This window comes from Cladophialophora psammophila, assembly GCF_000585535.1.
Source record: "Cladophialophora psammophila CBS 110553 chromosome Unknown aczJe-supercont1.16, whole genome shotgun sequence".
In the NCBI taxonomy this organism is placed as follows: domain Eukaryota; kingdom Fungi; phylum Ascomycota; class Eurotiomycetes; order Chaetothyriales; family Herpotrichiellaceae; genus Cladophialophora; species Cladophialophora psammophila.
In genome coordinates this window covers 346,984-360,870 of record NW_006912937.1, presented here as the reverse complement: position 1 = coordinate 360,870, position 13,887 = coordinate 346,984, and the positions used below count along the sequence as shown (strand labels likewise).

The following is a 13,887-nucleotide window of genomic DNA, read 5'->3' as shown; positions in this document are numbered from 1 at the left end:
CTCTGTTACAGTATATATCTACTAAATCTGGTATAGTAAATCATTAAGGTTTACTTAAGTAATTTAAGTAAGCTCATAAATTTACTTAAGTTACTTAAGTATACAATAATCCTGCCCCACACTGCCGGTAGGCTGTGAGTTCCGAACCGGGGATTAGTTTCTGACAGGCCCGACCGTTGGCTGTGGTATAAAGACTGCCAGCACTTCTTAATACTTGGATTCTCCTTGTTGAACTGCCTCACAGCTTAACCCCGTCGAAGGAATTGCCATCCGTTTGATCCAACTGTCCCTCTTCGGCCATGGACCTACCTAGCTTCGATCCCGATGCTGAGAAACTGCCAAAGTTGAGCGAGCTCCCATCCATCGATGGTGCTCCCTCGAACGCTGCGTGGTTCTGGGGCAAGCATGACCAGGTATAGCCTAAAGGGGGACACCCTTTCGCAAGGCCTTTGAAGCTGATTTTTGCCCGCAGCTGGGACGTTTGAATCTTTTGACGCCGCGCAGAATCGCGAACGCAGCGAAACAAATCCAAACGGGGAAAACCGTGTGCTTGAAGTCCGTCACTCAGAGACCCCTTATTATCACCATGGAGAAAATGAGCGTCGACTAACACGTTTCGACTTTTCAAGTTTCCCCGCCGAGCTCCCGGCTCCGCCATTTTTTGGTCGGCAGGGCTTCAAGCACGAGATCAAGGCGATCACAGACTATGCATATGACGACTTACACACGCTGAACACCCAAAGTGGCTCACAGTGGGATGGGTTTCGCCATGTAAGATGCTTGCCCGGCTTTGACAAAGTATCCTCCAGCTCGGGCGGATTGGGGCTGAAAAGAGAACCGGGCAGGTCGGCATTAATCACAACGACTCCTTCATCTGGTACAATAATGTAATGGACAGATCATGTCTTTTTTTGGGCGTTGACATGGCGACGCTAACGTGAGCACCCAAGACCACTCGGGCCCAAATTCTGAGTACGGAAAAACTGGGAATCCATCACTGGGCGAAAAAGGGGATCGGTAAGTTTTGGCGCACCGCATCTTTCGACAAGACCGTTTTATCAGCCAAGCGTCTGTTGACCAACCCAAGCCGGAAGGGGAGTCTTGATCGACTTCTACTCGTACTCGAAGCGGTCCTACGATCCGTTCACGGCTAGAAAGATTACCGTGGAGGAGATCGAGGCTTGTGCACGAGCGTGCCATGTCGAATTCAACTATGGCGATATCCTCGTCGTCCGGACCGGGTGGTCCGAGGCGTACAAAAAGCTCGATGCAGATGGGCGGATGAAGATCGGGTCGAAAAGTAATTCAGAGCTGGAGTTTGCCGGGTTGAGCCGAGGAAACAGCATGCTCGAGTTTCTTCACGACAACTATTTCAGTGCGGTTGCGAGTGACTCGCCGGCTTTCGAGTCGTGGCCGTTCGACGAACCCGAGCATCTCCACTACTACCTCCTGCCTCGGTGGGGAGTCCCGATTGGTGAAATGTGGGATCTTGATGGGCTGGCCGAACTATGCCAGAAGACCGGCAGATACACCTTCTTCTTGGCGAGCAGTCCTGCCAATGTTCAAGGTGAGGGACTTTCCCCATATTACAAGACAGTAATGTGACTCGACAACAGGCGGCGTGGCAAGCTGTCCCAATGCCATTGCGATATTCTAGACCCGGTTCTTATTTCCCAATATTCTGTGAGCTGGGAGCGATCACACGAGGAGGTCGTTAAAGGCGGTGTGTTTAGAATCAGATCGCTTTATCTATCATATTTCAGCGAGCAAAACCACTATCGGCGAGTCTTGAGCTGTCCTCATCCGAACCTGTAGAACTCTGGCCGTCATCAGTCGATTTAACGGGAGTCCTTGAAGCAGGCGACGAAAAAATTCTTTATTCTGGGCAGGCACCAATCACAAAAACTACAGTCAGTGTCCAGGACGTTGATCCTTACAAACAGAAATCGAAGTGGAAATCGCACGGAGATCTTGAACTGCATCCCTATGATGGGTCGTAGATACTCCAGACATGAACTAATATCCTGGATCAATTTGGGAGGCCATTGGGCTCGTGATGATCAGGGGCCGGAGTAGGGCTGCTGGACAACAGCTTCTGAAATTCCTCTTCGTCCTTCGTGTAGTCTGGCTGTTTGTCCTCTCCATCGACAATGCCCAGGTACCATGTCGGGTCTCGGCCATCAACTTCGTGCAAGGTGAAGCCATTGCCCCAGAAGTGGAATCGGTTAACACTCTCATACTCAATCTCAAAGTCCTCGTATCGGGGTACTACGAGTTCGACAAAATGAGCTCGTGAACCGGGATAGTTGCGAGGAAGCCCGTCGATCGTGTTGCCTTTAAACCAGCTCCTACATGGCTGAGACCACACCGTTCTTTTGAGGAGGAGGTCGGCATATTCTCGAAATTGGTGAGTGGCCTCTACCTTGGGTGACAAGTATTTAATTTTCTCCAGTTGACACTTTTCAATCACCTGAATCATGTAACGACAGCCGTGCTCAATTGGAGGTAAGAGCGAGCCGTTGGAGGCACTATAAGGCCCCAATGAGATGAAGTAATTAGGAAAATCCGGCACCATCAGAGAAAAGTACGACACTGGATCAGTCTTCCATTCCGACCTTAGGTCTTTCCCATTTGCTGTGAGAGGAAACCTGGGAACAAAAGATGTGTCGAATCCTGTTGCGCAGATGATAACGTCGACGGCATGTTCCTCTCCTGCTTTGTTAATAAACCCAGTCGGCGTGATTTCTTGGATATCCTCTGGGTAGACGGTGACATTCGGCGCAACCAAAGCTTCTAGGTAGCCATTGCCAGGAGTGACTCGGCGACAGCCGACACCATAAGTCTTGGGGACGATTTTCTCAAAGAGCTCCGGCCGGCTCTTCAGCTTTTCTTTCATTAATTGGCGAGAAAAGTCGATAGCACCCTGTGCCTCTGCAGTTCTTACCAGATTGTAGTTGAATCGAATTCCAAGTTCTTCATCAATCATCTTGATGTATCGTAAATGAGCTACTGGGTCTGATGCCAGTTTGTTCTGGAATTCTGGAGTGTATCGTAGGTTTTGGCCATCTTTTCCAGCAAAATTGGAGGCGAACCCGGCACTCACCCAGATGGGCGACCTAATCCAGGTGTACAGGTGTTCGACGACCGGCTGGATGCTGGTAACAATCTGCAACCCGGAGGAGCCTGATCCGATTACCGCAACGGTTTTGCCTTGTAGATCGATACTTGGGTCGTAGTTGGCTGAATGGAGTCGAACGCCTGTAAAGGATTCCAGCCCCTTGATTTCCGGCCACTTCCACTTGTTGAGCAGGCCGGAGGCGTTAATGAGGAAGTCGCAAGAGTCCTCAAAGGTTGATCCATCCGGCGCCTTCACGGTAACAATCCATTTAACCTTAGTGGAGTCCCAGCTCGCGCCCAGGACTTCGTGACTCAGCTTCATGTATTTGCAGAGATCATGCTTGTCGACCACATCCCTGAAGTATTGCAAGATTTCCGCTGCACCGACGTAGTAGTGGGACCAATAAGGGTTGAGGGCCCATTGAAATTGATAGATATGGGAAGGTATATCACAGGCGCAGCCTGGGTATCGGTTCTCCCACCAGGTGCCCGCTACCTCGTCGTTCTTGTCGTAAATCTGCACTTCGAGGTTGGGCACTGGCTCTGCAAATTTGGCAAAACAAATGCCGGTCGCCCCAGCTCCAATCACAATGGCACGTTTGGGGGCATGGAATCCATGAGCCGCCTCCAGGATTTCGAAACCGCGCGCGTTGACCTTCTCCCACCCACATTCTTGTGCACGAGCGGCAGAGTCAGCCCTGGCATCGTCAAACGTCTTAGGAAGCATTGCGAAAGTTGGCGACAACTGGACAACTCAAACAAAGCCCGACTGTGGAGAGAGGAGAAGAGAAATCTCAGGGAATCACCTACGCTTCACCTTATTGCGATGCTAATTGATGGCATGATACACGGGCCTGCCAGGTTGTACACCTGACTGAATACAATTCATCCGAACACTCGGGAGTGTTGTACGGAGTGGTCTGACTAGTGGAGATGGTCGTCTGCGTTTGGGTTGCCGGAACGGCTTTGCAATCCCGAACCCGGCCATGTAGTTGAGAGATGCCGTCAGCTGGGGGCATGTACCGCGACTGGCCTTCCCCCGTGAAGATTGCAAAGACACATGACCCCGGGGATAACAAATGGTAACCAAGGTGACAAGCCCCTCTCATTGCGGCCGAACCTGATGTAAAGCCGACACCGTCAAGGCATCATGTCCGCCTCGAGTCACGTCCTGGCTGTAATTCCCCATATTGCTGGCAGTTGCAGCTGCGGGAACAAGTCAGAGAGAGCGCTAATGCCGTGCCGGCTTCGACCTTCGCGTAAATATTGCTTCGAGCGAATTCACCTTTGGGGTTACGTGTTTAAAATTCCAGCGTAGTGCCTGCCTTCCTCGGGGCAGGGATATGTGCCTGGATTCTTTGGCGGCCTGCTTGGGATCCCTTCACCTGCTTCGAAACATGTCCGATAAACCCATTCTCGTGCTCGGTGCGGCTGGTCCAAGTGGACTTGTCGTCATGAGGCACGCTCTAGAAAGAGGGTATTCAGTGACGGCGTATGCCCGCAATGCAACAGAATTGAGGAAGCGTTTGGGAGATGCCCTGGATGAGGCAAGAATCACTGTACGTACTTGACATGGACCAAGGGAATCGAATCGTTTATTGAAATTCGTCTGAAGCTTATCGAGTGCCCGATCACTTCGCTCCCCGAAAAACTGTGTCCGCTTCTCCCCAGTTTCGGCAGCATCATCTCATTGCTGGGACCAAACAGCTTCAACCACAAAGGCACCGACGTCGCGGGCCTGTACCGGGTGATTTTGGAGGAGTTGCACAGCCTGCCCGCCGACAAACGGCCCTACCTCCTCATCGCCTCGACGCAATCGATCGTAGATCTCAAAGACGGCTTTGATTTCTTTACGAAGCTTCACATTCTCTTCATCATGAGCATTGCTGCCGGTGCACGAAGGGAGACATTAGCTATCAAAGAGGTGTTCCTAAATGACCTCAAATCCAACAGCGTCGGCGTCGATTGGACGGTCTGTCGGCTGAACTTGATCAAGGATGCCGTGGGACCGGTCGAGGGTGCAAGGGCGGGATATGTCGCAAAGGATGGCTGGCGGACCACGATCGATCGCGATCAGCTAGCGTATTGGCTATTGAATGAAGCCGTGAAGCCGCCCAAGGAGAGAAAATGGGCGAGAGAAATGCCAGCACTTTGGGGTGATACCACGGCGCCTTCTCCAAAGTCCTAGAGGCCCAATCGACCGTCGCGTCCAGGCTTTTGTCCGTGTTGTGCTCAGAGTAAATCTCTCTCATGCTGGACGGAACAGGAAGGGAAAACGGACAACGGAGAAACCAGCACTATAGGCAGAGGTCTCGGTTGTGTAGGCCCCGTTTCTCGTAGCGACTCGATAAGCACGGGATTTGTTGCCACTAGCAGTGTCAACTCCGCTGGCGGAGTTACGGCACGTGACGTTACGGGTTTACCTTATTCCGACGATCACGCCGAGCTTTGAAATAATAAGAAAGCGCTACTGGATTTCTCGAAGCTCCCGGAGAGTCGTCGCATGCAAAGGATTTTTGGACCTCGGCATAATTTTCACGCAAAATTATTTGCGCAACTTAAGGGCCAAGATTTCGAACCCTTGGCACACACAAACTGTTTGTCTCAAAGGGCAACATCTCGAAAGTGACAAGATCCGTCGCCTTTAAAATGTGGTGGGCGGTCATGCCAAATGTCTTGGAATCACGATACCTAGTATGCGAATCGACGCTCTCCCAGCCGATCATCATGACATACACCTTCGCCTTTTTAAAACCGCCGGGAACATCGAGTTCCTCCAGTACCCTGCCGCTCGATGCACCCCTACACCCAGGCCACATGGCCTTGATTATCTGCCCCAGCCAGACCAAATTCTCATGAAGAGCCTTCTGGTCTACTGAGTACTTTCGAATAGTCTAGCGGGAAATAGAGCTGGAGCAACCCAGTGGCCTCGCAGTATACGGCTGTAGGCGGATGTGGCTCCAGGTTGGCGTGATAGTGGAATGGTCTTCCGCTGACCAGAGACTGGAATCATTCAACGAACGGGCCATAGCCGCTGGAAGCCTGTCAGTTAAAAGTTGTACGTCATTTCCAACGCAATCACATACTCCCATTTCTGGAGTTCCCTATGCGCGCCAAGGTCGTGCCAATCGAGGATATAGTAGTACATGGTAGGATCCTCGACTTAGCGGCCCCAGTACAGTCTCTGGGGTTTCCCATGCTCTGTGATAGCATCAAGGATATCCTGATAGACTTCACCAGGGGGACTGCTAAAATCCGTGAGGTTGTCCCCCGTTTTGGTGGGAATGAACACAATTTCGGTGCATGGGGCCTTGTCGGAAAATGCCATGTCGCTCATTTGGAAAGAATTTGAGATTTTGCTCAAGGAGTTGCATCCCCGGCTCCAACGACTTATATACTTTCGCTACCGAGCATTGGCAAGATCTGCGTAGGAGGAATACCCGAAAGAGACGTTCCGTCCACCATTTATTACAAATTGTGCGCAGCAACGCGGTTGGCACCGTCTCTGAGGATTCGAAGCGTGAACGCCACCTGCGTGCCATTGTCGCTTTACACCTAACATTTGGCTGCAAGACTATACACAGTCAGGGTAAGTGACTAACCGAATCTGAAATTATACATTTTCTCTCGGTCAGGCGAAAGAAGTATGGTGTCGAAGTTTGCTGTCCACTCTGCAAACTCTGTCTCATCCTAGAACCTTGTACTCTAAGAGCTCTAGGTTCCCAGTTTTGATGTTCCTTCTCCAGAGTTAGGTCTACACTATCTAATCTTGCCCTATATTATCATCACTAAGATTTTGTGATCTTTAGGATGCTCTTGCCGAGATCCCCTTTCAACATCCCCACAAATCCCTCGGCTGCGTTTTCAATCCCCTCGGTGATGTGCTCTACAGACTTTAGTTCGCCGTTTGCAATCCAGCGAAAAACGTCTTCGTCCCGCTGTTTACCCCATTGCTGAATGTTCTGGTCGTAAACCAGGAATCCCTCCCACTTCAGGCGTCGTCGAACGATTTTTGAGTAACTTTTGACGCCCAATATAGGATTCGAGTCGGAGGAATTGTATGTGGAAATCGTGCCGCTGGCCACTTCGAGGCGTTCAAAAGTCAGCAGATCAGCAAGATGGCATAATGGAGGTTCCCCCCTATATCCGATCTGGCAGAAAGGGGCTTAACGCACCAATTCGACCGAATGTCTTCATGTCCCAAAGAACAGTATCAAGTAGTTCGTCTCCAACATTGTCGAAGCTAGGGTAATGGTGACGGGTAAGTAGTCAATCCCGGTGCCAGAAAGAAAAATAGCATCAGATTCCTTGATTGCTCACTAGATATCCAGTCCGTCCGGCGCAAGTCTTTTGAGCGCATCGGCCATCTTCTCTTTCTTGTAGTTAAACCCCGACGTAAACCTGAGTTCTTTCGTGATGAATTCGAGCTTGCTGTCATCACCAACAGACCCGATGACCCGGATGGCTTCAATCAGCACCGATCCATTGGTTCAGAGTATCTCAGAGGAATGTGATATCGGGAAACATACGCGTAAGCCTTCTCGAACGCAGATCTGACCAACAATCTGGCCCACCGCACCGGCAGCAGCAGATATTAGAATCGTCTCGCCCTTTTTAGGTCTCGCAATTTCGCGTAGAGATCCGTATGCGGTCAAGCCTTCTCTTTGGATGAGTAAGGGATCGTCTCCAGGCCAGTTAAGCAGCACCAACCACTAATTCCAAGCACACCCAGGTATGCTGTGAGAGGTATGCTGTCTTTCGGTTCGATCAATTGGGCATCCTTGGCTAGCGACTCTGGCACGATGGAGTACTCTTCAGTGCTACAGTTCTGGACAGTCACGAGTGCCCCTTTCTTGATGTTCGGCCTGTCGGACTCCAATACTTGACCTATGACACTGACAGAGACGACCGGCCTTCCAGGCTTCAGAGCGGCAGAATAAGAAGGTATGGCAGGATCCCTCAGCTGGCGTCTCTGGCCGGGATCATACGAGGCATATAGCTGAGCACATAAAGGTGAGTGTCAAAATGATAATGTGGTTTTGAATCACTTGCCATGTTCGGCCAGGATGATCAGCCATTGTTGCCATGAGCAGAGCACGTACATTTTTCATACTGAAGCCGTTCTTTGGTGGCAGCGCATTTTCGTCAAAGCCAATATCTTCGACAGTCACATCCTCACCAGGAATAGGCAGTCCATTGGGAATCTTTTTGTAAATGAAGGCTTTGTTCTGAACCATTGTCTCGAACTTCCTTGCGCAGAGGCGATGTGGACGAACTGCTGATCGTAACTTTTTTCCCGGCTTCGATGAGAGCTCAAAAGAAATAACCGACGCACGTAGACTCTATGTTGTGTTAGTGGAGGCAGGCTCAGACTCACGACGGCATGACTGTTGAAGGAGATGGTTCGAGCAAACGCTGACTAACGAATTTGTGTCCGGGCCACGACGGTGTAAGCCCAAGGCCGTGCTGGGTCTAACAACGCTACCCACTCGACAAACTTCTACCAAGTACAGGCGACTAGGCGGCCCGCAGCCTCCCGTTTCGGTTAGAACTTTGCCCCTTTCGGTAGCAAAGTTACCTGTTTGAGTCTTGCTCCTTTCGGCCTGCATGAAGCATGCAGTGGTAGGTATGATTTTTATGAAACTTGTATCCATTCAACTAAGATCCTGTCCCACAAATTTACTTTGTCGTTGCTTAGAAATTGTTCATTCACCATTGCCTCTTCTCAATGCATAAACGCTCGCGCCGTCAGGCCTAGAATCTCCCTAGATTTGCCCGGTAGCTGTAAACAAGCGAAGTCGGAGTGATAAAAAGTCTAATCCTCGATTTCCTTGACTGGAAGTGCCAGCGTTCCTGGAATATGGCGTCGGATCGCCTTTCTATTATCTTTGGCACCGTCTTGGTTGGCAAAGAAGAGCCGTTCATTGCTGAAGACTACCTCCAGACGATCTGGTCAACCCTTCAATCCCACGGTGTCACAACCCTTGACACTGCTCAGTTGTACTGCAATGCCGAACAGCGTCTGGGCGAGGTTAAAGCAGGGGATATTTTCACAATCGACACAAAATGGTTAGCCGGGTGGGTTCCCGGCTCAGGTACCAAAGACACCATCGTCAAGTCGGTGAAAGCCAGTGTTCACAAGCTCGGGGTGGAAAAGGCAAGAAAATCTTTCAGTACACTGTCGTCTTCCTTGTCCGATATCAGCGACGTTCTTGGATGCAAATAATGCTACACTGCCCCAGTGCGTCAAACGACAGCGATTATCTAGTTGCATTGATAGGCATCCCTTAGTGCTAACTCACAATATTTCCTAGGTGGATATCTTCTATCTTCATTCTCCTGACGCCCAAACAAACCTCGAAGAAACCCTCGAGGGGGTCAACGAGGCCTACAATTCTGGCCTCTACAAACGCTTTGGCCTCTCCAACTTTTCGGCTTCAGAGGCGGAAAGGGTTTATAATGTCTGCAAGGCGAACAACTGGATTCTCCCAACCGTGTACCAAGGCAACTATAGTCCTGTTGCTCGACTCCAGGAGACCCTCTTGTTCCCGACTCTTCGCGAGCTGGATATGGCCTTCTATGCCTACAGTCCCCTGGCCGGAGGGCTATTGACCAAAACGGCGAAACAGATAGAAGAAGGCGTTGGGCGGTTCGGCAAGGATGTCGCGGGTGGCATGTACCGTGATATGTACAACAAGCCATCATACCTCAACGCACTGACTAAGTGGGAACGAATTGCCCAGGAAGAGGGCGTTTCTCGAGCCGAGTTGGCATATCGTTGGGTTTCTTCGAACTCACAGTTGAGCACCCAAAAATACGGAGACGCCATTGTTATCGGCGCGAGCAGCCTCGAGCAGCTCAGGGACACCCTTGATGGACTCGCCAAGGGTCCGTTGAGCGAAATGGCCTGCGCAGGCATTAATGAGGTATGGGAAGATGTTAAGCACGATGCTCCGCTAGATAACTTCAACCGATGACGCAAACATGTGGGTGTCCATCCTAGAATCTGTGAAGTTGCCAAACGAGACGCCGTGTCGGTCCGCCAAACAAAGGCTGCTGATAGGTGACACGGTCAAGAGCAGGAACTCCAGCGGAAATATTTTGAAGGGAATATGTCAGTGAACATTCGCGTCAACCTGGATCAGCATTACGCAAGATACCAAATCTTGATGTATGGGAATTGGCTGTGTGATCTGAGTTCGGGTGGGTGTAGCTAACTCTAGACGCTGTGGAATCTATCCTTATCCTAGATAAGAGAAATGAAATTTAGGCGCATCTCCCTCGTTCGCCGCTTGATGTGATATGGAACCTTCTCCTCTCAGCAAACAAACTGTTGCACTCGGAGCCCTTCCGCCACTTCGTTGGGCGCTATTGCAACTATCAGAAGACCCCTTCTCGAGTGCGCCTGCCCCTGGGTGTACCGTCTCCCACTACTTGTTCAGATATGGAGGGATGACAGATGTATGGTCTAGCCATTGAACAGTCACTGTGGTCGTCAGCGTCGAGCTTTCATGAGTCCGAATATGGACATATCCATACGAGGTCTCTTCCACAACGGGACTGTCTTAGCTTGATAGACGGCATAATACGGCTTCTTCACCTGTACCTGGAGACCATGAGAAGTTAGTCCGAATCCGTCGCTAAGCCGATCAAATGCATTTGGTTCCCTGTCTTCATGAATCAACTGGGGACACTGAAGAAGGACAGGTGGACCGGACTAGACCCTCGCAGAAGGTCGGAGGATCAAGGTGGCAGGGCTCACATTCTCAACCCACTCCCTGCTCGCGTTCCACGTTTCCACCCAGTGGAACAGGCCCTTTTCATCTGTATCTGCGAAGACCTCAAAGCGCTCACATTCGGGCTCCTTGCAGCAGAGCTCGACGATTTCACGAAAGGCTTCGAGAAACTTCTCGATATTTTCAGGCTCGACAGACACCTGCACGAGAAACATGGTCTTTTTAACGCCCATCGTGTCGACCGAACAGGTCGTGGAGAAATTTTGGACCGTCGCTTTCAGCAAGAATTCCTCCTTAGAGAGGGGATGGGGGAAGAATGTTTTTCGAAAAGAGTGCCCATCTAAGCCGACGACTTTCTGTTCTCGACGCCTGAGTAAATAGTATTCCTTTTTCCTCTGAGTCCCGCCTGAACCCCCACGCTTTCGGTACTGGGCAAATGTGATCCTTACTCGTCATCCGGAACGACCAAACAGGAATCGGACAGAAGAAGGAAAGTGTTCTCACTGTAGCAATTGTGGGGATCGGGGCAGCTACGGGTCGCAACTTCTGCATTTTGCTCCATTATGCACACCGTCTTTATTATTTCTTTATTTTGTTCCTGGTCCCAGCGTAAGGGACAAAGTACACTCTCAGGCTGTCCTTTTTGCCAGGTCCGCCTATCACCTCGAAATCGCTCTGATGAGCACAGGGTGTGAAACATTAACAGAATGTCGGACATTGCCGATGACTATTATCTGAAAGAGTCTGCCTATACTCGAACACTCTATCGAGAGCCATATCCATCGATCGATCCAACCTCGCCGGCGCTTTCACAAGCAGGGAGAGTGGTTGTGATAACCGGGGCGTCGTCCGGCATCGGCCAACGAGGCTGGGCAGTTTGCTTTGCAAAGCCAGGCCTAAGGCCATCATTCTCGTGGCCTTGGATCTTGACGGACTCCAAGAAATCGAAAAGGCTCTCAAACAGATCACGACCGACGTCGAATACATTCTGCAACCCACCGATATTACGTCTCCCAACGCTGTCGATGCATTGTTCGAAGTCATCAAGACCAAATATGGTCATGCTGATGTTCTCATCAACAATGCCGGTACATTTGGTCCTACCGATAGGATTGCTGACTCGGACCCGTCACTGTGGTGGCGAGATTTTGAGATCAATGTGAAGGGAACTTATCTGGTCAGCCGAGCATTCTTGAAACTCCTCGGTGCAAACAGATCCGGCAGCATCATCACGGTCTCCTCCGGCTTCGCTGTCTACGTCGATGGCGGGGCTTCTTCTTACTCGGTCAGTAAGTTGACAAGCTTGAGGTTTTCTGAGTATCTCGCTGCCGAGTATCCCAACGTAAACTGTGTGACGATTCAACCGGGCATTATGGACACCACCATTGCTATAGGTAAGTCCCCAACGCTTGTGTTGCCGGTGGAAAATTTTGGACCAACGCTGCCTATTCGCTAGATCATCATAAACCTTTCGCTTTGGATTCTCCCGAACTTGTAGGTAGCACTGGTGTCTGGTTAGCTACCGACGCCGCGGCGTGGCTTTCGGGAAGATTCATCTCGGCAAACTGGTCTGTCGACGAGCTCATTGCTAGAAAGGAGGCAATACTGGCGGGAGACGACTTAACAATCAGATACCAAGGTAAATTTGGCTATGAACAGTTCGAATAAGATTTCAGACCAGCGGCTTCATACAGCTTTGAGAATGAGTTCTAGTCCTTAAGGATCGACTCTCCCTTCTTTTTTCCTTCGTACCTTCTTCCACCATATAGGGGCACAAGGGAGCTTGACGGCATCTGGCACCCTCTCTGCCTCCTTGACGTAGTCATTGTCTAACCTGTTCTTATCCGGTAATACTGGTCAAATGGTTCGGCGGGCAATCAGGCTCGTCGATCGCTTCCGGACTATGGGTTCAGAACCGGTCTCACAGATTCTTCGCATCGGTTGGTTGTGTAATTGTCGTATGTCCATCCCAATGGCTCTGGTTTTTGGTCCGGCCGTACCGTCCCTGTTCAACCACCAAGACCCAGTTTGCGAACCAAGGAGACAATATAACCCTTTCGGACTCTTGAATGCTAACCATCCTGGGCTTCCGAGTACCTCCTTTGGGAAAGGTTGAAAACGCTGGACCTATAAGGGGCAAGACTACTAGCCACGACAAATTTTGTGGGGTACAATGGGCCTAGGAACATCCACCCCCGGCATGGCCACCCCAGACACCGTCCTACATGGCCACGAGATCGATGGTTCAAGTGTGGGGAAGCAAAGACCGAAGTATATAAACGTCCTCGCTTGCTTGTGAGAACATCTAGTAACTTAAATCGTGGACAAATACGTGAGTACTTGCACCAGATATTGTTTCTTCTCAAGTGAACTTTGGACCCTCTTCGAAGGATTTTCTTCTTGCCACCATGGGAAGAAAGTACAATTGGTACTGCACTATCGTCGCAGGTTTTGGAAGCATGTTGTATGGCATCGACAATGCCGTGATTGCTAGCACGTGAGTGATGGCCACCCGTCACCCAGCTAGCGCTGTCCCATGCTTACTGGTCCCACACAGGTTTGCGCAGCCGGGGTTCTTGAATCGCTTCAAGCCTTCGCCGAGTTTACAGGGGTATGTACTCTTCGCCCAGGCATGACAATTTATCTAAATGACTCTTTTCTCGAACAGGGCGATTGCGAGCGCATTCTACGCAGGCACACTTGTCGGCATCATCACCGTGTTCATCTTGGCCGATAGATTTAGCCGCAAAAGGTCTCTCCAATTCGGTGCCGCTCTGGGCTTTGTGGGAGCTATACTGTAACAGAGCACTTCAGGGTTTGGCGTGCACGTGCAACAACGCACAGAGGCCTGTCCAGCAGATCGGGAATCGAGAGCGCGTTTCTGGTTGATACTGACAAGACAACACCACCAACACCACCCAGAGGGGCAGCGGCTAGGGCTACAAACACCTAGCACAGCGGGAGCATCGACGAACAGAACAGAACTGATAAAAAACACTTAGGAATTAGGTAGACGGCGCCAAAAAACCATGGT

At 50.6% G+C, this 13,887-nt stretch overlaps 9 protein-coding genes across 9 annotated transcripts; 5 read left to right on the top strand and 4 right to left on the bottom strand.

Moving 5' to 3' along the window:
• Positions 1-299: 299 nt before the first annotated feature.
• Positions 300-1,605, top strand: A1O5_09398 (uncharacterized protein; the record flags this gene model as incomplete). Its single annotated transcript, XM_007749977.1, has 6 exons — positions 300-413; positions 473-555; positions 630-771; positions 846-887; positions 951-1,017; positions 1,088-1,605. The coding sequence occupies 6 exons, from the start codon at positions 300-302 to the stop codon at positions 1,603-1,605; spliced, it is 966 nt and encodes a 321-aa protein (XP_007748167.1).
• Positions 1,606-2,029: 424 nt separating this feature from the next.
• Positions 2,030-3,844, bottom strand: A1O5_09397 (uncharacterized protein; the record flags this gene model as incomplete). The annotated part of the gene is made up of 1 exon (XM_007749976.1): positions 2,030-3,844. The coding sequence occupies one exon, from the start codon at positions 3,842-3,844 to the stop codon at positions 2,030-2,032; it is 1,815 nt and encodes a 604-aa protein (XP_007748166.1).
• A 670-nt stretch (positions 3,845-4,514) lies between these two features.
• A1O5_09396 (uncharacterized protein) lies at positions 4,515-5,305 on the top strand (the record flags this gene model as incomplete). The annotated part of the gene is made up of 2 exons (XM_007749975.1): positions 4,515-4,676; positions 4,733-5,305. 2 exons carry the CDS (start codon positions 4,515-4,517, stop codon positions 5,303-5,305), a joined length of 735 nt encoding a protein of 244 aa, XP_007748165.1.
• A 403-nt stretch (positions 5,306-5,708) lies between these two features.
• On the bottom strand, positions 5,709-6,430 carry A1O5_09395 (uncharacterized protein). Its single transcript, XM_007749974.1, has 2 exons — positions 6,180-6,430; positions 5,709-6,109 (listed from the first exon to the last, which is right to left on the bottom strand). Exons 1-2 carry the CDS (start codon positions 6,263-6,265, stop codon positions 5,971-5,973), a joined length of 225 nt encoding a protein of 74 aa, XP_007748164.1. The 5' UTR covers positions 6,266-6,430; the 3' UTR covers positions 5,709-5,970.
• Positions 6,431-6,905: 475 nt separating this feature from the next.
• Positions 6,906-8,354, bottom strand: A1O5_09394 (uncharacterized protein; the record flags this gene model as incomplete). The annotated part of the gene is made up of 6 exons (XM_007749973.1): positions 6,906-7,201; positions 7,293-7,360; positions 7,438-7,582; positions 7,643-7,777; positions 7,831-8,116; positions 8,220-8,354. The coding sequence occupies 6 exons, from the start codon at positions 8,352-8,354 to the stop codon at positions 6,906-6,908; spliced, it is 1,065 nt and encodes a 354-aa protein (XP_007748163.1).
• A 623-nt stretch (positions 8,355-8,977) lies between these two features.
• Positions 8,978-10,094, top strand: A1O5_09393 (uncharacterized protein; the record flags this gene model as incomplete). The annotated part of the gene is made up of 2 exons (XM_007749972.1): positions 8,978-9,265; positions 9,432-10,094. 2 exons carry the CDS (start codon positions 8,978-8,980, stop codon positions 10,092-10,094), a joined length of 951 nt encoding a protein of 316 aa, XP_007748162.1.
• Positions 10,095-10,834: 740 nt separating this feature from the next.
• Positions 10,835-11,086, bottom strand: A1O5_09392 (uncharacterized protein; the record flags this gene model as incomplete). The annotated part of the gene is made up of 1 exon (XM_007749971.1): positions 10,835-11,086. The coding sequence occupies one exon, from the start codon at positions 11,084-11,086 to the stop codon at positions 10,835-10,837; it is 252 nt and encodes an 83-aa protein (XP_007748161.1).
• Positions 11,087-11,560: 474 nt separating this feature from the next.
• A1O5_09391 (uncharacterized protein) lies at positions 11,561-12,521 on the top strand (the record flags this gene model as incomplete). The annotated part of the gene is made up of 3 exons (XM_007749970.1): positions 11,561-11,728; positions 11,755-12,247; positions 12,310-12,521. 3 exons carry the CDS (start codon positions 11,561-11,563, stop codon positions 12,519-12,521), a joined length of 873 nt encoding a protein of 290 aa, XP_007748160.1.
• A 740-nt stretch (positions 12,522-13,261) lies between these two features.
• Positions 13,262-13,654, top strand: A1O5_09390 (uncharacterized protein; the record flags this gene model as incomplete). Its single annotated transcript, XM_007749969.1, has 3 exons — positions 13,262-13,350; positions 13,411-13,464; positions 13,522-13,654. 3 exons carry the CDS (start codon positions 13,262-13,264, stop codon positions 13,652-13,654), a joined length of 276 nt encoding a protein of 91 aa, XP_007748159.1.
• Positions 13,655-13,887: the final 233 nt, after the last annotated feature.

Excerpts from the sequence above, each read along its gene's own strand:
- A1O5_09395 (XM_007749974.1), bottom strand. The coding sequence starts at position 6,265 with ATGTACTACTATATCCTCGATTGGCACGACCTTGGCGCGCATAGGGAA. Across the intron at positions 6,110-6,179 it reads GTGATTGCGTTGGAAATGAC|CGGAAGACCATTCCACTATC; the intron begins GTACAACTTTTA and ends GTCTCTGGTCAG.